At 41.6% G+C, this 22,532-nt stretch overlaps 1 protein-coding gene across 2 annotated transcripts in view; it reads right to left on the bottom strand.

Moving 5' to 3' along the window:
* RNF128 (ring finger protein 128) overlaps window positions 1–22,532 on the bottom strand; it is a 98,832-nt gene that overhangs the window by 49,842 nt on the left and 26,458 nt on the right. Inside the window, exon 1 of one of the 2 annotated variants that reach the window (XM_060087271.1) lies at window positions 5,168–5,854. The exons of the other annotated variant lie outside the window; for it this stretch is intronic. Coding sequence (XP_059943254.1) covers window positions 5,168–5,660 — 493 coding nt within the window. The 5' untranslated portion in view covers window positions 5,661–5,854. Of the gene's footprint in view, window positions 1–5,167; window positions 5,855–22,532 lie in introns of those variants that run through there. 2 annotated transcript variants of the gene reach the window in all.

Below are 22,532 nucleotides of genomic sequence, written 5' to 3' on the forward strand. Positions count from 1 at the left end.
GCTAAGTATTTGTTCCCATGAGAAGACACAGGAACTGAAAGCAGTGTTAAAACAATTGTGAGGGAGAAAGGAACATATGTGAGAAGACTGAAAGTGATGGAATCAACTGGACGTGGCAGATATTTACTGGAGAGAGAGTGTTGGGGGCCTGGGTATGAATACAAGGAAGAAAAGGTATGAGATGAGTATGTTAATAAAATAACAGAAATGAAACAAAAGAGAGGCAAGAGAAGCAAGAGACTGCTTAGGAAAGAGTTTCAAAGGAGTGGTCAATAATATCAAATACAGTACTGCAGAGAGATCAAAAAGGATGCACGTGAACAGATTCTGGAATGGTGTTTTACGTTGGTAAATCATCACCACCCAATCTCTTCTCAACTTCTTTTGAGCCTATCATTCTACTAAAATAGGTTATTTTTTTTTTTTTTTTTTTTTTTTGCGGTATGCAGGCCTCTCACTGTTGTGGCCTCCCCCGTCGCGGAGCACAGGCTCCGGACGCGCAGGCTCCGGATGCGCAGGCTCAGCGGCCATGGCTCACGGGCCCAGCCGCTCCGCGGCATATGGGATCCTCCCAGACCGGGGCACGAACCCGTATCCCCTGCATCGGCAGGCGGACTCTCAACCACTTGCACCACCAGGGAGGCCCAAAAATAGGTTATTTTTGATGTCAATTTACTAGGGGGCAAAAAAAAAAAACAGCCAACAACAAAAAAAACCCAACAAAGAATAAAAACTAAATGTCAAGTGGTTGAGAAGGGATTGGGTGGTAATAAATCAGTGGAAAATCCTATTCCAAAGTCCTTTGTGAATGGGAAGAAGATTGGTTACTTGAGGGATAAGCAGTTACTTGAGAAAAGAATGACAAACATAGGTGGGCCAAAAGATCATTTTCTGGTAAAACAGTCAGTCTACTCAACTTATTCCTAAAGCGTTACAGTCAGATGTCAGGTAATATGGACCTTGAAGTACTCTAGGCTCTTCATTTTCAAATTGTATACCACAAACATACAAATCACTTTTCATTTTCTAAAATACATTTAACCATCTTAACTGTAATAAAGAAAAATTATAGTAGCTTCCTAAATGTCAGGGTCTATGCTAAACACTTTATCTGTAGTATCTCATTTAAACATTTTATCTGTAGTATCTCATTTAATCCCTTATCAGGTAAGGTGTTTTTTTTTTTTGACATCTTTATTGGAGTATAATTGCTTTACAATGGTGTGTTAGCTTCTGTTTTATAACAAAGTGAATCAGTTATACATATACATATGTCCCCATATCTCTTCCCTCTTGCGTCTCCCCACCTCCCACCCTCCCTATCCCACCCCTCTAGGTGGTCACAAAGCACCAAGCTGATCTCCCTGTGCTATGCGGCTGCTTCCCACTAGCTATCTATTTTACGTTTGGTAGTGTATATATGTCCTCAGGTAAGTTTTTTATTATGCCCATCTTACACAGGAGAAAACTGAGACTTAGAGAAGTAAAATACGGGCCTAAGATTTTAAAAATATTAAGTGGCAGAGGGAGGGAGTTTGGGATTAACATATACACACTACTATATATAAAACAGATAACCAACAAGGACCTACTGTATAGCACAGGGAACTATACTCAATATTTTACAATAACCTATGAGGGAAAAGAATCTATATATGAATATATATAACTGAATCACTGTGCTGTACACCTGAAATTAACACAACATTGTAAATCAAGTATACTTCAATACAAAAAACAAAACCTAAAAAAAAAAAAAAACCTGGTAGAGGCCATCTTCTTAATACACTCTAAGAGGTCTTTCAACAATATACACAAGCAACTGTTTTATATAGCAAACTCTATCCCAGGGAAGACCACCAAATCACTAACTTAAATGGCTTGGTTCATTCACTTTTTTACAGCCCCCAGGAATAGTGCTTCTCCTGCCATCCCTCTGAATATGTTTCAAGTTCTTGTAAATGCGCCATGGATTATGAAAGTGGAAGCCTTGCACAGGTCTTTCAATAAATTCATGCCTGCACATGTTGACTCAAGGAAAATTGTGTAAGGAAGTACTGACACCACTTCAACCCATGGGCTGTGCTCAATTAGAAAGCATGCAAGGCTCAGGCTCATCTGCTTGGCGAAAGACTAGTTAGTTGTGCAACAACAAGAACATGCATAACGTGTCTCATCATGACAACCATACATTTTAGACAGCTTTAGTGCTTACTCTGTTTTGGCTGCTTCTTATCTGATTTTCATATTTAAATAAGACATGAATAGTGATTAAACTGTGAAACCAAATTTTTCTCTGCATTTTATTCCCAGTTTCTGGATCAATTTGAATGAAAAATATCCAGAGACTGCAGGATCATCTGTTAATAAAGATCTGTCATTTAAAGTTTTTTATCTGTGTGAATCAGGATTTTCTGGAAGATAATATACAGAAATAAACTGCATGGGTTGCTGCAAGCCTACAGCTACCCTTTGGGAAAATTTGGTATCCATAAAAATAGCCTGATTTTTTTTAAAAAATAGCCTGATTTTCCTAATCGATTGCACTTATATAGTGGAGTTTCTCTCCAATACACAAAAGTTTTAAAGCTACTGTTCTAAACCAGTTAGTTCCGTTACTTGAAACAAATGGGTCTTCATGGTCGCAGGACTGTGATAGGTGGGTGTGGATGATCAACACGAACTCTGACAAAGGACAGACAATTCAAGCATAGGCCCCTGTGAGAGGGGGTGAAGAAAGGTTTTGTAAACAAAGACCACAGCAATGGCTTTTCCACATTTGATGGCCCTTGTAGAATTCATGGCAATATATATTGTTAATCAACACATAAACTTCAGTCCTACCTCTTTGCCACTAAAATCCAAGAGAAATCGTTTTTGACCAGAGATTACAACAAACCCTGGGATTACTCTCAGGAATGAGCAAAGCAAACAACACAGCACTCTGCAAACAAATATTTAACAACATATGTGGATGAAATGCAAAGTGATTTTTCCCCTGTGTTGAAAAGTAGTTTCTTCAGGAGTTCAAGGAAGAAACGTGATTCCATTCCTCAAGTAACTAGCTAGTTCTTTTAGCTAGTTAGCCTAAGTGTAACATTGCTACAGTCAGCATCTCAGATAATAATACATTTTTAAAGTATCAAAAAATATCAAATGTATCTGAAAACTGAGACTCATTAATGTTAAATAATCTGACCAAGGACACAAAGCTATTGTGTGGTAAATCCAGAATTTGATTCTCATTCTTGACTACAATGCGTTTGCTTTTCCTAGTACACCATACTGTCTCTCAATAAAGAATAAGTAAGATGTATGTAGAGTGCCTGGTACATAGTGGGAGCTCAACAAAATTAATTTTATTGTCCCCTAAAACTATCAGATAAATATAAGCTTATATACTTAACAGAAGTAGGATGAAAGCAGTCTAAATTGGAATTCTCTAACTAAAGAGTACTCTTCAATTCCAAATCATCTGTGCAAATGAATCTCATTGGGAGGAAGCAAAGTCAAACCCTTGCATTTAGGTAGCCAGGTGAAAGGTAAGGACTTTAAAATATACCAAGTCTTTATTCTTTGTTTCTATCAGCCTTTAAAAAGTAATTTCATTCTAATCAACGAATTATCAACCAAAAGAGATGCAGTTGCTCCTTTCTTTAATCAATATGAAATCTAAGAATCACAGCATTTTAGAGCTGGAAGGGAGTTCATCTAGTTCATTTTTTTGTCACGATCTGCCAACCTGGCTTCCTCCTCCTGCCTCTATACTATCATTTGACCAGTGAGTAACTTGTACAAGGTTGTGAAGCTGGTAGAGGCAGAGAAGGGACTAAAAGAGCTAAAATCTCCTAAGTTCCAGTTCAGTGCTCTTTCCATTATACCACCCAGCCACGCAGTGCAAGTGCTCTCTAGGCAGGGCCAGACATACCGTTTTAGGAAAAACACAGAATCTCCAGTAGCTAAACAAGCAGATTCATCTCTCCAACAACTCTGAAAAGCTGATCCTACCACCTAACCTTTACAGAGAAGGATGATGTGTTAAACTCTTTACCGTCATTATTTCATTTCATCCTCAAGGCAAACCTGTGGGAGTGGTTCATTCTTAGTTCTTTCCCATTTGATTGAGGAGGGAATCCAGGCTAGACTTCAAATAAGTTGCTCAAGGTCACAGGGCTAGTAAGCAATGGAGCCGGAATTTAACCAAGGTCTGACTTGAGGCCCAGCTCTCAACAACTATGATATACTGCTATTACTATTACATGTCTCTGCCTTTTTCTCCCCCAATTTTTTTATTTGTCTTTTGGGGCCTAGGATCACTATGTACATATGGTATGGATACCTAATCACAAATAGGGAGAAGGTTTCTGGAAGGATGACTGAAGAGGGAGAAACAGTAATCCACCTCATCTGCACAAATTTAAGACCTACCTGGATTACATTTTCCAAAGCCTAGGCCTTTGCTAGCCTCATGCAGAAACCTCTTCTTCTTTAATAACACTAATCACCTGTTTTGCCACTCAATATCCTAAATCAGATTTTTTCAAATGCACAGGAAAGCACTGATACCAAAAATCACTTGGGACCTGAGACCCCTGGGCAGAGAAGAAGCCGACAGCTGAGCAAAGTTTCCACCAAAACTGGAATGAGGTTAACAGGGCACAGTAACACAATCTTGTACCTGATACTAGGAAACATGCAGAGAAAACAGTGAGAGAGGAGGGAAAAAATCTGCTGTGGGCCTGAGGCCGTTAATCAGGACAAGACTGGGGAAGGGATTTCCAGGCAGGCTTCTTGGGTAGGCTTCTTCCCAGTCATTTCAAAGCCAAGGCCCACCACCAACCAATTAATCCAATGCAAAACACCCTCGTGAAACAGCAGGAAAAGACGACGCAAAGAGCCCAAACAGTCCTTCTCGAGTTGCCAGCCTCCTCACTCTGTTTTCACCCTTTTCTACCAGAGAGGCAAATTCTAAAGGATTTTTCCGCCCAACCCCCCGACGCAGGGTGAATCTCGGGGAAGAGAAGACCCTGCCCTCACTCGATGGGGACAGAAAGGACACTCGTTTTCCTTCGGAGCAAGGGGATAGGGGGAAGAGTACACTGAGGAAAATAAGGGAAAATGGCCTTGGCAGGGGTTTGATGGCGCGCAATTAGGTAGCGGCACTCACCCGGGTGAGACATGGGGATGACCTCATTGCGGGTCCCCGGGAAGTTAAAGATGACGGCTCCAGACGCCCCTCTCTCATAAGCCAGATGGATCTTGTCTGCGAAGGTGCAACCCCCGCCGCGCTGGATGAGGGCCAACCAAGAGACTTGCACGCTGCTGCCCCAGTCCCCCGGGACCGTGGGCACCGTGAAATTCGTGTGCGGGTTACAGGCGTTCAGCGCCCCTGGTCCGTCGGGCGGTACCAGGACCCCAGCCACTGGCTCGAGCGGCGAATCCTGGCCGTACACGCCCTCCTCGCTCAGCTCCCACACGGTGCGGTTCACTCCGGTGTGAGGAACCCGCCAGGACACGTTGAGGTACGCGGTCCACACTGCTTCGGCTCCCCGGGAACAGGGGGCTTGCGGACTCAGAGACAGCAGGAAGCACCAGGCCAGCAATCGGGAAAAGCCACAGCCACCGCGGCAGGAGACCCCGGCCCCGGGCGGCGGCCCCATGGCGCGCGCGCTCTGCGGTTCCCTAGGGCCCCTGGCACGCGCCTTCCCGGCTCTCGGCGGGACCCCGGCCTTGGCCAGGTGCGCGCCAGGGGGGGAGGGGGCGGGGAGAGACTGGCACGCGCGGCGGGCTGGGTCGAAGCCGACAGGCACGTAACGTCGCTGGAGATGTTGCCGCAGATGCAGCTCTTCGGGGCTCCAGTCCTCTCCGCTACTGCCTTGGCCGCGTCGGGCTCCAGGGCTTTAGCGTGAAGCTCCGCCCAGCCGACTGGGGGTGGAGGCGGCTGGGAGGGAGGAAAGGACACTGCGGGATCCGCCTTTTAAAAGGGTAACAGGGGGCTTCCCTGGTGGCGCAGCAGGTTAAGAATCTGCCTGCCAATTGAGGGGACAGGGGTTCGAGCCCTGGTCCGCGAAGATCCCACATTCTGTGTGGGGCAACCAACCCCGCGAGCCACAACTACTGAAGCCCGCGCCTACAGCCCATGCTCCACAACAAGAGAAGCCACTGCAATGAGAAGCCCGCGCACCACAACAAAGAACAAAAGCAGCCAAAATAAATAGACTAAATAAATTTTTTTTTTAAAAAGGGTAACAGGATGGGCAGGCATTAGAATAGGATCAGAGGCTGTGTGGTCAGGCGTGTCAAGTCGTTGTATGAAAAATGGACAGGCGAGGAACTATGGAATCAGCGAACAGAAATGCTCGTTGGTAGGATTCGAGTCCGTTTTGAATTGCAAGAATATATTTTTCCCTCGTAACGTTTGCCTGCGGGGCATTTCTGGCTTAAGGTGCCAGAATGCGAAAGTACTTCTAAAAAGCGCAGATCTGAAAGGTCTGACTTGCAGTCCAGAGAATTTGGGTAGGTGGGTGGTGCTTAAGCAGGCTATTTACTAATTATCTAAGCGGGGGGTGGGGGGGGGCGGCCGGGAGAGAGCATTGCCTTTTTTTTTTAACCTTTTCCTTTCCTTCTCTAAACAAGCGTCATACCTATGTATTTCCTTCTTAGCCTTACCTCATACTAAATATACTGCATCAGATGCCCCTTCTAAAAGTAATCTTAGCCCTCAAAAAAGAATGACCATTTTCATACTCCTCAAAACTAAGCCTCTTTTCTTCCATTTTCCACAAACCAGACTTACCCAAACAGATATGTCTGTGCCATTCATGACCTTAACTACATAATCTTTCTCCATCTCCCACTAACTAAAAAAGAGCCTGACTCACCTTGACAATTCACTCACAGCACTATTGCGTTAAGATTTCTCCTTACTTTAAGTGTACAATTTTTATCTACCCTGTCAGTTATTACATTTAGTAGGTGCTCAATAAATATGCATAGATTAAACTGAATTAATACTTCTGGTGTCTGACCGTTATGGATAACTTTTGCCCTTGGGGAAATTACTTTTCTGTGCCACAGTTTCCTCATCAACTGTAAAATGGGGATAATAATAGTACCTACCTCATAGAGTAGTCCAGATGATTAAATGAGTTCATACATATAAAGCACTTAGCAGAGTGTAAAAATTATATCTGTTAAATACTATTATTATTAAACAGATTCAGGGACCCAATACTTTTAAAATAATATTAAGGTTGTTACTTTGAGGTAATAATCAGAGAAACTAATCTTCAGAATGTTTGCTTTTAGCCATTTTTTTCAGTTCAAATAAATATAATTTACTTTATCCAGCCCAACATTTGTTAAATTCCTAATCAATCATTCCACTCCCCTGCCCCAACATTTACTTAATCAATATCATTTGCAAAGATTAAGCATGGGACAATCCTGCGTGTGATGTTCTTATGGCTTGAGAGAAACCTAGAGGAAAATTAACACCATAACCAAACAGCAACTAGAATCCAAATAAATGGGCAATTTTGTGAAACATGAATCGTAGGTGTTGAAAGGGACTTTAGAGGTCAAGGGAGGTATACGAGACCAACAGCATGGCACCCCCAACTACTGATGATGTTAATCTCAGATAAAAATTACCTAGGGGAAAATAAAAGGGTAGCATCTGTCATCTAAAGAAATGGTACGGGACTTCCCTGGTGGTGCAGTGGTTAAAAATCCGCCTGCCAATGCAGGGGACACGGGTTCGAGCCCTGGTCTGGGAAGATCCCACATGCTGCAGAGCAACTAAGCCCGTGCACCACAACTACTGAGCCTGCACTCTAGAGCCCGTGAGCCACAACTACTGAGCCCACGTGCCACAACCACTGAAGCCCATGTGCCTAGAGCCCGTGCTCTGCAACAAGAGAAGCCACCACAATGAGAAGCCCGTGCACTGCAACGAAGAGTAGCCCCTGCTCACTGCAACTAGAGAAAGACGGCACGCAGCAACGAAGGCCCAATGTAGCCAAAAATAAATAAATTTATATAAAAAAAAGAAATGGTACAGTTCCAGAAATTTTCTGAAATTGCTGGTGAAGAACACTCAATATTCAGTCAATATTACCTGCATGATTGGGACTTCCCTGGCGGTCCAGTGGTTAAGACTCTGCACTTCCAATGTGGGGGATGTGGGTTTGATCCCTGGTCAGGGAACTAAGATCCCACATGACGTGCAGTGCAGCAGAAAATATATACATATAAAACCTGCATGACAATCAACTATGTTGTACTTTGAAGAAACAATGTGTTTAAAAGAAAAGAGATCTTTTATAAGGTATTTACAAAAATGAAGTTTGGAGAGACATTTGTTAATATTCATTCTTTCTTAAATATTTATTGCAATCTACTATATGCCAATCATGGGCTAAGCATTGGGTTAAAACAAAATAAGACATTAACTCTGCTCTCAAAAAGCTCATAAATTACCTTTGATGAGACAAACAAGCTGATAATTGTAATATATATATAGAGAGAGTGCTGATGTATATAGTATAAGAGCTACACTAGAGGTATGCATAGGGCAGTAGTGGGTGTTAGAAGAGGAACTAACCCCGACTGGTAAGTAAGAAAAAGCTTCCCAGAGGAGGTTACACCTGTGCTGACTTTGAGAGTGTTAGCCTTTCTAGACAGAGAACAATACAAGAAAAGGCACTGAGGCATGAAACTGAAAATGTTGAGAAACAACAAGTACTACAGGCTCTATAAACACCAAGTGTTTGGAACCCAGAGTACAAGAGATAAAGTTATAAAGGGACAAAGGGGTCAGTTCTTGAGAGTCCTTTGGGTAAAGCTAAGGAGTTTGGACTTAAACCAAACGCAAGGAGTAATATAATCAGGGTTTAAGCAGGAAGTAATAAAATCAGATCTGAATTTTAGTGATCATTATGCTTCTCTGTGAATAAAAATTGGAGGAGACAAGAGTAGAAGCGGGGAGCCCAGATACAGGATTGTTGGCAGTGCTCCATGTGAGAAATGAAGGTGGCTCGGACTAAATAGGTAGTGGAGATAAAGAGAAATGGACAGATTGGTAATGTATTTTGGATATAGAATCAACAGGACTTGTTTGGAGGATAAATGAGAGGGAAGAGTTAGGGATTGCTCTGAAGCTTTTGGCTTGGAAGACTGAATGGCATTTAATTAGGAGGAGGGTTTTAAATGTGTGGAGTGGGTAGGAGGAGAAATGAGTTCAGTTTAGACAAGTTGAATTCAAGGTACCCATGATGTAACTAGGTAGAACTGTCCGGCAGGCAGTTGGATTTTCTGATCACTGAACACCTACTAAGCGTAAGACACTTGAGAGGTGCAGGTATACAGAGACAAATGAAACAGTCCCTGCCCTCAAGGAGTTCATAGTTTAGTAGGAAAGTCAAAGAGGCAAACACACAATAACAATATAGTGTAATACATGTTATCACTGAGAAGAGTATAGGGTGCTATGGCAACATGGGCGTGGCTCTCTTTACAAACAAATAGAGCTAATCAAGAAAAAAGAAACTAATGATATTCAGGCATAGGCAATAGGCAATACATGAGAACACCAGCGAACATTCAGAGAACTAACATTCAATAGTTAGGCATGTCTGGGGGAGCAAAGAGGGAGCCAAGGGGAGTGAAGCAGGTCAAGTGGGTTATGCCAGAACATGAAGAGTTTAGAAATCTATGTTAAAGAGTGTGGGCTCAATGCACATGTGCACACACATATTTACTAAAGTAAATATGGCAAAATGATAACAATTGTTGAATCTAGATGGTGGGTATATAGGTGCTCGCTGTAATATTTTTCAACTTTTCCCTATATTTTAAACTTTTTGTAATGATGAGTTTATGTTGTGAATTTATATTGAAATCAGTGGATCAAACAAATGATAGTATCAGACCTAGGCTTACATAGATCATCTGGATTGTATGAGGGCAAGACAGGAGGCAGAGAGACTGATACGGAGGCTAACACCCTCAGCACTATTCTGGAGGTCTAGACCAGTAGTGGAGATGAAGGTATCAGACTATCATAGCTTGATGACATGAACCATTAAAATCATCCTATGAACTCCCCTTGCTATGAGTTCCTCCTCACCAAGCAACCTTCTTTTCATCATTTAGCTCCTCCTGTAAATGTGCCTACAGGGAGGTAATTCTCTGATCAGCAAACACTAGTATCTGTTTCACTGGAAGTTATACTTCTCATTATAAATTAATCAGTTGGCATTCTGGCTTATATATTGGTCTCGTGAATTTGTTTAATTGTGAGTCAGTCCCCAGGAGCCCAGGCTCTGCTAATACTACCAATCAAATTTCAAATCTTACAAAGCTAAGAACCAGACTGTAGATCATGACTGCATCAGAGTGCTCCTACTTTATGGAGCCTTGTCTGGGTAACTCTCTGGCTTTCCCTAACCATATCCCTCTGTCTCACTGTGATTTCTCTTCAAACTACAACAGAGGCTTGCTACTAAGGATGAGATCTGTTGATCGGGAGCATCAGCATTGTCAGCAAGCTCATGAGAAATGAAGAATCTCAGGTCCCACCCAGACTTGCTGAATCAGAACCTGCATTTAAACAAGATTCCCAGGTGATTTGTATGCAAATATAAGTTTGAGAAGACCTGAGTATCCTGAGGGTAGCCAGCACTCAGCCTCTGCTTGAACACTCTCAGTGTCAGAGCTTACTACCTCACAAAGCATCGCATCCTGAGTAGTACTGCACTTTTCTTATTGGAAGGTTCATGGAAATGCAGTGTAATTTTGCTTCAGTCTTTCCTCGTTCTCCCACCCAACTCTTCCAACCCCAGGTCCCCAGAGTTTCCATGCTATTCCCCAGCTGTCATATCACCACTCCACCAGGGCCTTTGCTTTGAGCAGTTTCCTGGTACCAGACTTCACCTTATTCCTGACCCTCAAACCAAATTTACCAGTCCTAAATGTATTCCTTCGGGGCCCTGCTGTCCCTAAGGCTAATAACAGCTATTGTTCATTGAGCATTTACTATGTTCTTTACATGCATTATCTCATAATTCTCACAACCATCCATTATTATCCCCATTTTCAGAAGAAGAAACTGGCTCAGAGAGAATTAGCAACCCCCTAAGCTCATATAGCTAGTAACAGAATCAGGATTCCAATGCACTTCTGACTCTGAGTATTAATAGCCGATAATGACTCAGTATCTTCCCTCTAGAGAGTGGTATTTGCATTCTAACATTGCCTTATACCCAAGAAGGAAAGTTCATGTGAAATGTTTCTTGCATGCATTTCAGGCACTGTGACCAGTGACAGAGATATATTTGGGCCAGGAGGCTTTTTGAATTCCTCAAATCCTACCACAAAGGCTAGCCTTGCCAAATATTTATATCAGCAACACTGATCTGAAAGCTGCCCTAAGCAGTGCACTATCTAATGATGAACTGGTAAACAGAGCAGCATCCTGCAGAAGCAACAGCAGGGTACCACCATGGCCGATTAAGTTTCTGATCATACTGAGTTTCTGCAGCTGTGCAGAGATGGGCCATAGTGTTCAGCCTTTAATATGTCTGCAGGAAATGAGACACCACATCTGGCTTCTTACCATTAAATAAATGGTAAAGCACCATCTGAGACGGCTAGTGTCCTGGCATCAAAGCAGTGATGTGGCCACACAGCTGGACAATATAGGTGTAGAGAATGAATGGCAACAAATCTCCACTCAAGGCAATTGCCCCATGGATAGCAAGAAGATGACGGTGGTGTGGAGAGAGAGAGCAGCCAAACAAAACAGAACAAAAAGCCCCAAATGTGATGCTGCAGCATACTTTCAAATACTATACTGTTACTTGCAAATGCAGGTAAACCTCAGTCAGCTCAAGTGGGTACACAACCATTAGAAAACAGGGGATATTTTTAAACAAAGATTTCATGCACTCAAAGAAAAGACAGAATTTCAGAGAGGGGCTTTACAACAGTAGGTGTGCTATATCTGAAACTAAGAACAGTCTTATACCTGTAACAGAAATAGCTACCATTGAGAACCTGCTAGGGGCCAGATACTTTACACCCATGAGATAAGTATTATATGCTACATCTTACAGAAGAAGCAACACACGCTCAGGTTAAGTAACTTGCTGAGGGCACCCACTAGGGAATAACCTAATGATTGGATTAGAATTTGACCCAACATCTTAGTACAAAACTACACTCTTCTCCTTATGCAACATTCCACTCATTATAACACTACCTTCCAAAGTAGAGGTAGGAAGGAAACATATTTATTGAGAACTTACTATGTGCCAGACACTGTACATGTATTAATTATATCATTTGATTCTTACAACAAGTAATAAAAGCCCATTATTTTCAGATGAGGAAAATGAGGCTCAGAAAGGTGAAGTATCTTGCCAAAGGTCACACAGCTAGTAAGTGGCAGAGTTGGAATTCACCTGGGAGTATATCGAACTCCAAATTCTATACCATTTTCACTCTGCTGTACTACCTCTCCACACACGTAGTGAGGATATTATTACAAGGTGGAAAGATTCGGTGTTTTTCAACCAGATATGGTAACACATTTAACCTACTAAGAACCTCTCATCAGGGTGCCCTGATTTCTTGCTGAGCAGCCCTGGAAATCCTAGATAACAGAGATTATGAAAGTACATTTTGTCAAGTGCTTCATCATCATTTATAAATGTCTACATCTTCAGTTGTACACACTCGCTCCCATGCATGTGTGGAGTGGAATGCCTGAACATGTGTTATGTGTGGAAAGGGTGTTTTCTGTCCACTGATGAAAACTGGTACAGAAAGGAATTGTACTGATAAGGATAATGCAGAAAATTTAAGCTGTGTCAAGTTGATTGCTATTGAAGGATCAGATTAGCTATCTTGAGTTTGGGGAGATGATTGAAGGGATCCCAGATTGCTAAAAAGGGATAAGAGTGGGGAAGGGCCCAAGGCATGGGAGGGCAGCAATGGCTCCAGGGGAAAGTTGGGCAGGGGAGGTGCTTGGAGGGAAAGATGGACATGAGTGATTTTTACCCTCGCCTGCAGTATCAGGACAACCTACTTGGGAAATTAATCTGTTCTCATGCAGTCTCCTCTCTCCTTTTTTTTTTTTTTAGGTTTCTAGTAAGATGAAGACTTCCAAAGAATTAAATCTGTGTCCACAAGAGATTTATGTATATTAAAAGAAAGAAAAACAATTGCTTGGGGAAAATGGGAAAAAAAAATGTTTTTAATGAATTGAGCCCTACAGATATGGCCACATATTTGAGGTTTACTTCCAACCTGTTTGTGCTACTCAGTAGACTAGATCCACAGAACTCCCTCATTCCAGTCTCTGTTGTTATTTTTAACTTTTCCATTGACTGGTTATGTGACACCAAGGAAGCTTCTCTTTCTTCTTTCTCAGCTACAAAATAGGGATAATAATAATGAAAAACTGTGCAGGTATATTTTGAACCACTTAGTGTTCCTTCAGATTAAAGCCTACCAAATCAGCTAGTGTAGCTAAAATAAATATCTATGATTTTGTCACTGCCTAGGACAAATGACAGAATCGCTGTAGAAGGGAGTGGGCCTTGCAGGCATGGATAAGATCAGATTACTAAATTAAGGAGGGGTTAAGTTCTTTAAAATGCACATGGGCAGTAAGCTTTTTTTTAGCCTACAGACAGAATGGGATTCCTTTCTAATAGGAGCCTAATGTGATAATTCCTAGTAAAGCTGGGGCTTCTGAAAAGCAGTTTAAGAATAAACATAGTGGGCTTCCTTGGTGATGCAGTGGTTAAGAATCCGCCTGCCAATGCAGGGGACACGGGTTCAAGCCCTGGCCCAGGAAGATCCCACATACCGCACAGCAACTAAGCTCCTGTGCCACAACTACTGAGCCTGCGCTCTAGAGCCCTTGAGCCACAACTACTGAGGCCACGTGCCACAACTACTGAAGTCCGCGTGCCTAGAGCCCGTGCTCCGCAACAAGAGAAGCCACAGAAATGAGAAGCCCACGCACTGCAACAAAGAGTAGCCCTCGCTCGCCACAATTAGAGAAAGCCCACGCACAGCGACGAAGACCCAACGCAGCCAAAAATAAATAAATAAATTAAATATCATTAAAAAAGAATAAACATAGTTATATTGTAGCACATAATCACAATCACCTACTGAGGCCAAAGTATACTCTTTTTTTTTAGAGTAGAAACTTTATTTTATTTATTATTTTATTTAAATTTTATTTATTTTTTGGCTGTGTTGGGTCTTTGTTGCTGTGCGTGGGCTTCCTCTAGTTATGGCAAGCGGGGGCTACTCTTCATTGCAGTGTGTGGGCTTCTCATTGCAGTGGCTTCTCTTGTTGCGGAGCATAGGCTCCAGGCGGGCGGGCTTCAGTAGTTGCAGCATGTGGGCTCAGTAGTTGTGGCTCATGGGCTCTAGAGTGCAGGCTCAGTAGTTGTGGTGCACAGGTTTAGTTGCTCTGCAGCATGTGGGATCTTCCCGGACCAGGGATCAAACCTGTGTCCCCTACATTGGCAGGCGGATTCCTAACCACTGTGCCACTCGAGAAGTCCCAAGGTTTACTCTTTAGAAGCTAAAGTCAGCCTGAGTGTGGGCAAAGGCAGCCTTTGTATTCCAAGGGGCAAAGTCAAAAATTCACAGCTGCCAACTATATGCATTAGGATTAGTTGCTGCTGGCCAGGGCTCAAAATCGATCAAAAACTTGGAGTAAACAAGTATCTGGCAATAAGTGACCAGGTACTAGCACACAGTTGAGACAACTGAAATTAGCTGGCCTCCCACTCATGATTCACATAGTAATTAAGTTCTGTCACACCAGAATTAGATGTGTCATGGTTATGTTGGTCTCAGGAAACGGGCAAGAGACAAGCAGGCCTTCAACAATAGGGTATTTTATGGGCTTCCCTGGTGGCGCAGTGGTTAGGAATCTGTCTGCCAATGAAGGGCACATGGGTTTGAGCCCTGGTCCGGGAAGATCCCACATGCCGCGGAGCAACTAAGCCCGTGCGCCAGAACTACTGAGCCTGCACTCTAGAGCCCACGAGCCACAACTACTGAAGCCCGCGCACCTAGAAGCCCACACTCCACAACAACAGAAGCCACTGCAATGAGAAGCCCGCGCACCACAAGGAAGAGTAACCCCCGCTCACCGCAACTAGAGGAAGCCCACACGCAGCAATGAAGACCCAATGCAGCCAAAAATAAAAATAAATAAAATTAATAAATTTTAAAAAACAAAAAAAAACCCAAAAGGGTATTTTATGGTTACAAAAATTACTTTGATTTGACTTCACCACAAATCATGCAGTATAAAGTATAGGAACTTTAATGAGGAAAAACACTAATGGAATCATCAAAAGGAAAAAATGTCCAGATCCACCAAACCACAGCACACTCAGGAATCCATAAAATCACTTCTCCCTTAGCTGTCAATCTTCCGATTAGCAGAGGGTGGGTATACTCTTTTCTAAGTTGTCTCTATGTAACTTTGTGTGCAGATAGGATCAGTATACTTCAGGTCCTTCAGAACAAACTAGTTTGGACACAGAAGTCAACAACTGCTTAATATTCTAGATGCCGTCAGCTCTGGAGCCACAGAAAGCCTTTTAGCAGAGGCAATGAAGTGGCTCAGCAATGTTTGCTTTTTGTGGGGGGAAATAAAGATAGAGGGAGCAGACATTGAAAGCCTGAAGCTCCTGTTTGTTTGAAGAAGAGTTTGTCAACTTTACCTTCAATAATCCTACCAGTTCATTAAATGTCTTCATTTTGCTGAGGCAGTGATGGTTCAGGTGTTTAGAGACCCGATGAGAGCATATGTTTGGGCCCTACAAGGTGTTTAGGGCTCAACACCCTGATGGTTTTAGGGCCTTCTGTTTGTTTGGATTAAAGGCAGGATGAAAACTTTTCAGCACACACTTTCCAAGAACCAAGCTGTCTTATATCAGTGCCTTCAGTTATGCCCCTCATAAGGCGTTTTCAGCAGAGGTTTTCAAGTTCTGAGACAGGTGGAACAGTCACTTGCTTAAAGGTAGTACACTGGAACAAAGTAGATTTATAACGCCTGCTGTTATCCAGCCTTTTTTTTTTTTTTAACAGAATCTTAGCCCTGTCACTGCAAGTTGTGTTATGTAGCAGTGAACAAGCAAAGAAGAAACAGACTTACTGGGGAAAAAAAGTGTGCTAGACTAATCCCACCTGATAACTGCAGTCAGTATTTGAATTTAGGAAAAAAAAAATTTTACTAACCTCGACCCTCTGGGCCATCCAACATACAAAATGATAAGCAATAAGCATCACTGGGCATACAGGACTTATAATTTTCTCTTTTGGAGTTTCGGTGATTTAAAAGAAAATTCACACATTCTCTAATTTATTCATTAGAATAATAAACATTTTTTAGAGTTTCTAATATCTACCGTCTTATGATAGTTGCAACAAGGTCCCTCCATTTAGTATCTTAGTCTACTGGGGGTAAATTGTACCAAGGAAAATTTTGTGAGCCCTCTCTTTGTTTTTGCCTATGTGAATCTAGATTATAAGCAATACAAGCTTTAGTTGAAAGCCTAGTCTAATCTCAATTGCCTACTAATGGGGAAGAGAAGTGATATTAATTTTCTCTCAGATTATTGTAAATAGCCTTCTAATTGATTTCCCTGCTTTTTGTCTCTCCCTCACTCCAAGTCATCCTTCATATTACTGCCATTTATACTTTTGAAAACATAGCTATGATCATGTCATTTCTCACTGTATATTGAACAGAATAGAAATTTCTAAGCTTTGATGGCTAGGATCTCAACAATCTAGGTCCATCTGACCACTGTCTCCTTTATACTTCCACTGTGTCTGACATATATGTGTATTATATATAGTATCTTCCATGCTATGCTGCATTTATTTACTTACATATCTCCTCCGTCAGAGACTGAGCTCCTTGAGAGGAGGGACCATGTATTTTTCTTCTTTGTAGCCCCTGCTCTTAGCCTGGCACATTAGAGTACATTTGAAAAACAGTAAGTGGACGGCAAGAACTGGAGGGCATGCTGGTTAGTTTGCTGGCTAGCTGTATGAGTTATTTTCTACTGTGTTTGTTAAGGTATAATTTACATACAATAAACTTTTTTTAGTGTACAGTTCCATAAATTTCGACAAATATTCAATATATAGTCATGTAGCCACTACCACTATCAAGATATAGAACAGTTTCATCACCCCCAAAATTCCACATACTATGCCTTTATAGTCAAAGCCCCCCCATCTCCTTAACCCTTGGCAACCATTCATCTGTTTTCTGTCCCTATGGTTTTGCCTTTCTAGGATGTCATATAAATGGAATCACTCAGTATGTAGTTTGTTTGTGTCTGACTTCTTTCACTTAGTAAAATGCATTTGAGATTCATCCATGTTATTGCAATGGCAGGGCATTTAAACAAAAGAGTGGTCAGAGAGATGGGTGCTGGGAAGGGGTACAAAGTCCTGTGTGAGTATAGAGGTGGGAATGTTTGCTTTTGACTTAAGAAATTAGGGGAGATTTCATGGAGAAAGCAACGTCTGTCTGAGCAGGGCCTTGAGGGATAGGTGGGATTTTTATAGGTACCAATGGTGAGAGAAGATATTTCAGTAAAGGATATAGCAGAAACAAAAGCTCAGAGTCAGGAAAGAGCAGAGGGGATTTAGGCAACATTATTTCAGTTTGTTGAGAGCACAAGAGGAGGAGTAGCAGGAGATAGGGCAGAAAAGGTAGGTTAGGGTTTTATTGACCTTGAAAAGGTATTTAGGAATTTGGTCTTGATTTATTAGGCAGTGGATAGTCATTGCAGGTTTTTGATTCAAGCTCTTCTTGGAGGAGAGTAATAGTTCTACCTGCAGGTAATTCTGTTACCCTGCCTGAGCTGAAGTAGACAGCTCTCTATCTGGGTGAGTATACAACTATGACTCGTAAAACAAGGCCACAAATGATATTTAAATATACCAAAAGCATACCAAGGATATAAAATATCTGCACTACTGGTACTCACTAGAAAACGAGTTCATGAAATGACAGAATCTAATACTTACCCAAAGCTCTCTTATCTCTTCATTCATTTGTATTCTCTCAATTCTCTCTACAGTCAAGTTATCAAAAAGCCAAGCATTGTTCCTGGATTCTATTTTCCAGATTCTCCACAGAAACACCTTCACTGGGCTAAGTAAGAATTAATGTTATGGCTTCTGTCTTAGCAGACAGCCAATAAAAAATCCTGGCTGCACAGTATTTCTTTCTTTTGTAAAACTTTGTTATCCACTGATATTACTCAAATTCCTATGTAAAAAGAACCCATTCCTATTTGGGATGCTTTTTTTTCTGGGACAAGAACAGACATTTCACCAAAGAGAATAGTATACACATGGTAGATAAGCACATGAAAAGATGTTCAACATTATTAGCCATTAGGGAAATGTTCATTAAAACCACAATGTGATGTCACTGTACACCTATCAAAATAGCTTTAAAAAAAGTGATCACACCAAATGATGGTGAGAATGTGGAGGAACTGGATCACACACACATACACTGTTGGTGAGAAATGTAAAATGGTATAGCCAATTTGGAAAACAGTCTGTCAGTTTCTTGTAAAACTAAACATGTAACTACCATATGACTCAGCAATATCGGTCATGGACCTCTATCTTAGATAAATGAAAAATTATATTCACTAAAACATATATATATGAATGTTTATAGCAGCTTCATTCATAATTGCCAGAAACTGGAAACAACCCAAATGCTCTTCAATAGGTGAATGGTTAATAAATTGTGATACATCCATACCATGGAATATTACTCAGCAATGAAAAGGAATGAGCTATGAATATATGCAACGATCTGGATGAATCTCCAGAGAATTTTACTGAGTGAAAAAAGCCAATCCCCCAAAATTACATACAGTATGATCCCATTTATATAACATCTTTGAGATGAAAAACTGTAGTAATGAAGAACAGATTAGTGGTTGCCCAGAGCCAAGGAGAGGGTATGAGGTGGAGTTGTGTTTCACTATAAAAGGCCCACATGAGGGAACAATGTGGTGATGGAACTGTTCTGAATCTTGACTGTGGTGATGATTACATGAACCTAAACATGTAATAAAATTGCATAACGATTTCCCTGGTGGTGCAGTGGTTAAGCATCCACCTGCCAATGCAGGGGACACAGGTTCGAGCCCTAGTCCAGGAATATCCCACATGCCACAGAGCAACTAAGCCCATACGCCACAACTACTGAGCCTGAGCTCTAGAGCCCTCAAGCCACAACTACTGAAGCTCATGCGCCTAGAGCCCGTGCTCCACAACAAAAGAAGCCACTGCAATGAGAAGCCCATGCACCACAAACAAGAGTAGCCCCCTCTTGCTGCAACTAGAGAAAGCCCACGCACTGCAACTAGAGGAAGCCCACGCGCAGCAACGAAGACCCAACGAGCCAAAAATAAAAAATAAATAAATAAGCAAATAAAAAAGAATACTTCAGCTGCATAAAGACCTTGTATGACCTATCTGTTCATCTCCGAGGACCCCAGCCTAAGAATCCCCTCTTCAGATGGATTCTATTTTATCCATAAATGTCTTATTTTTTGTATTGGATTTAACCAAGCGACTAATTGAAATCCCCTTGAATTACGTAGGCTACAGAAACTAAATTTTTACCATTTCAATTATTAAATATAATCACGGAAGAAGACAGGGCTGGCACTTGCAAATAGGAAGAACTGTTTCAAGCGCATAAAGTAATTTTGGAATAGAACATAGATACAGATGAATAGGTATTAGGACATATTCAAGAGTCAGGCTTACCTACATAATACCAAAACAGTTGTTTAAAAGTGGAACATTCAGTTGCCTTGTTCAACTAGTATCTTTTATTTATTTTGGTATCATGTAAACATATATGATGCTAACTGTGGCAAAGGGTTATTAAAATAGAAACAGGGGGAAGAGCAAGAGTTTAAATGCTGTGATGGGAAAATAAACAATTGAGTTGAGTAACATTTTAGATGTGTAGACAGAAAAAAAGGTGGAGAAAAATGTAAGGGAAATGGTGTCTTGCAATAAGCAACTTTCTAGTTCATTGCAGTTTGTCAAGTATCTAGGAATAGAGGGCATTCATGCTTAAAGTAGTAGTCATTTACCAAAGCTCTGATGATCTTTCTCTTATTAGAAGAATTATATTCTTAAAATGTAAACAGTATTCTTGCCTTCCTGGCTTTCTCCTTCAGATATTGAAATCAACTTTTTAATTTTTTGAGTTGAATTTCATTTTCCACCTAAAGCTAGGTACACACCAGAATTATTATACTGAAGGTGTAGTTTTCTCAGGGTCATTGTTTATTAGTTCCCTAAGAAAGGAGTCAGATCTCAGTCATAGATACTAGTAGATGGGAAGCAGTGATGCAGATAATACAAAAGAGCAGATTATCAAAGACACTTGGAGTTGGCTTTGAAATGCATTTTTCAGCACATTTTCATCTTATGTTTTATGCAGGTGTTCCCTTCAGACCCATAAGAGGTGACTCTGAAGTAGTTTGAGTGATCAAAGAAAGTTAGCCTGAGATTTAAACACTGCCAGTGGACTAGCTGCATGCAGGTAATTAGATTAGTGGCATAACTTAGCATATTTATATTCTGTATATCGCCTTACTCCCATGAGCATGTAACCACTAAAGAGGATCTATGAACTCACTGGTTTTATTCATTCTGGGAATTTATTCACATCTTCAAGGTGCTTGGTTTTAAAGTAATCATTTAGATTGATTTTTGTTTTATTTAAATCTATTTGGCTGAACTTGACTGAGTATCTTGGTGTTCTCTTAATTGAAAGAGTTGCCATATGATGTCAGAAGACATTGGAAATTTTACTTCAGATGTCAATATAGCATGTTACTGTTTAAATATCCTTGAGACAAGTACCAAGGTGTTTAGTCATAAAAATGCTTAACGTGCCCTCTGCTGAGCCTTTCTTTTATAAGATTGGAATTGAAAAATGCTGTGTCATCAGGTTGTACAGTGGGTTGAGAAAAGGAATTCCCCTGTAATGATCACATGCAATGAATAAACCCTAAATACAGATTCATGAGTCTTTCTGGCACGGATAAGTCTGGCTCACTTAGCTGGTTTCAAAAGGAAGATTTAAAATGTTATCTAGGGCTTCCCTGGTTGCACAGTGGTTGGGAATCTGCCTGCCAATGCAGGGGACACAGGTTTGAGCCCTGGTCTGGGAAGATCCCACATGCCACAAAGCAACTAAGCCCGTGTGCCACAACTACCGAGCCTGCTCTCTAGAGCATTCGAGCCACAACTACTGAGCCCATGTGCCACAACTACAGAATCCCACGTGCCTAGAGGCCGTGCTCTGCAACAAGAGAAGCCACCACAATGAGAAGCCCGCACACCACAAGGAAGACCCAATGCAGCAAAAAATAAATAAAATAAAATAAAATAAAATGCTATCTAGACCCAAAGAAACGAAAACTTTGTTATGCACTTGAGAATTCCCCTGTGTTTTATGAGCAAGATAATCTTATTGTCAGGTAATCGCTGCATAAATATGTAAACCAACTAAATAACTCTACCATTATTATATTTTATGTAATTATTACATTATTATACAAACCAACTAAATCATTCTGCCACAAGAGGATATCTGTGAAGACGTGGATTTTAATAAGTGATTCTTTTTTTAAAAATTTAATTAATTTATTTATTTTTGGCTGTGCTGGGTCTTCGTTTCTGTGTGAGGGCTTTCTCTAGTTGCGGCGAGTGGGGGCCACTCTTCATCACGGTGCACGGGCCTCTCACTATTGCAGCCTCTCTTGTTGAGGAGCACAGGCTCCAGACGCGCAGGATCAGTAGATGTGGCTCATGGGCCCAGTTGCTCCATGGCATGTGGGATCTTCCCAAACCAGGGCTCGAATCCATGTCCCCTGCATTGGCAGGCAGATTCTCAACCACTACACCACCAGGGAAGCCCCCGAAGAGGTGGATTTTAATTCAAGATTTTTGCAGGGTTTGCAAAGATGCATTTCTACCTACCTCCTGCCCTGCCCCTATCCCAAAGGTTTTGTCTGAGACCAAATCCTATGAATCAGCAGGTGTTCTTATAAATTTAGAGGGTGTTTTTCTTATGGAGAAGAATGGGGATTTAGATTCAGTGTTTTCTTCAGCAAAAATTATTTTTATATTTTTGTTGGATCAAAATATTTCTTAACATCCTCTATGGCAGCAGTCCCCAAACTTTTTGGCACGATGGACCGGTTTCATGGAAGACAATTTTTCCACGGGCTGGACAGGGGTGGGTGCTTCAGGCGGTAATGCGAGCAATGGGGAGGGATGGGGAGCGGCAGATGAAGCTTCCCTCACTTGCCTGCCTCTCGCCTCCTGCTGTGCAGCCCGGTTCCTAACAAGCCATGGACCATCCAGCAAGTATCTTCCCCACAACTTCCTTACAGTCAAATGGGGATGTACAC

The sequence above is a fragment of the Mesoplodon densirostris genome, chromosome X (assembly GCF_025265405.1).
Source record: "Mesoplodon densirostris isolate mMesDen1 chromosome X, mMesDen1 primary haplotype, whole genome shotgun sequence".
Taxonomy (NCBI): domain Eukaryota; kingdom Metazoa; phylum Chordata; class Mammalia; order Artiodactyla; family Ziphiidae; genus Mesoplodon; species Mesoplodon densirostris.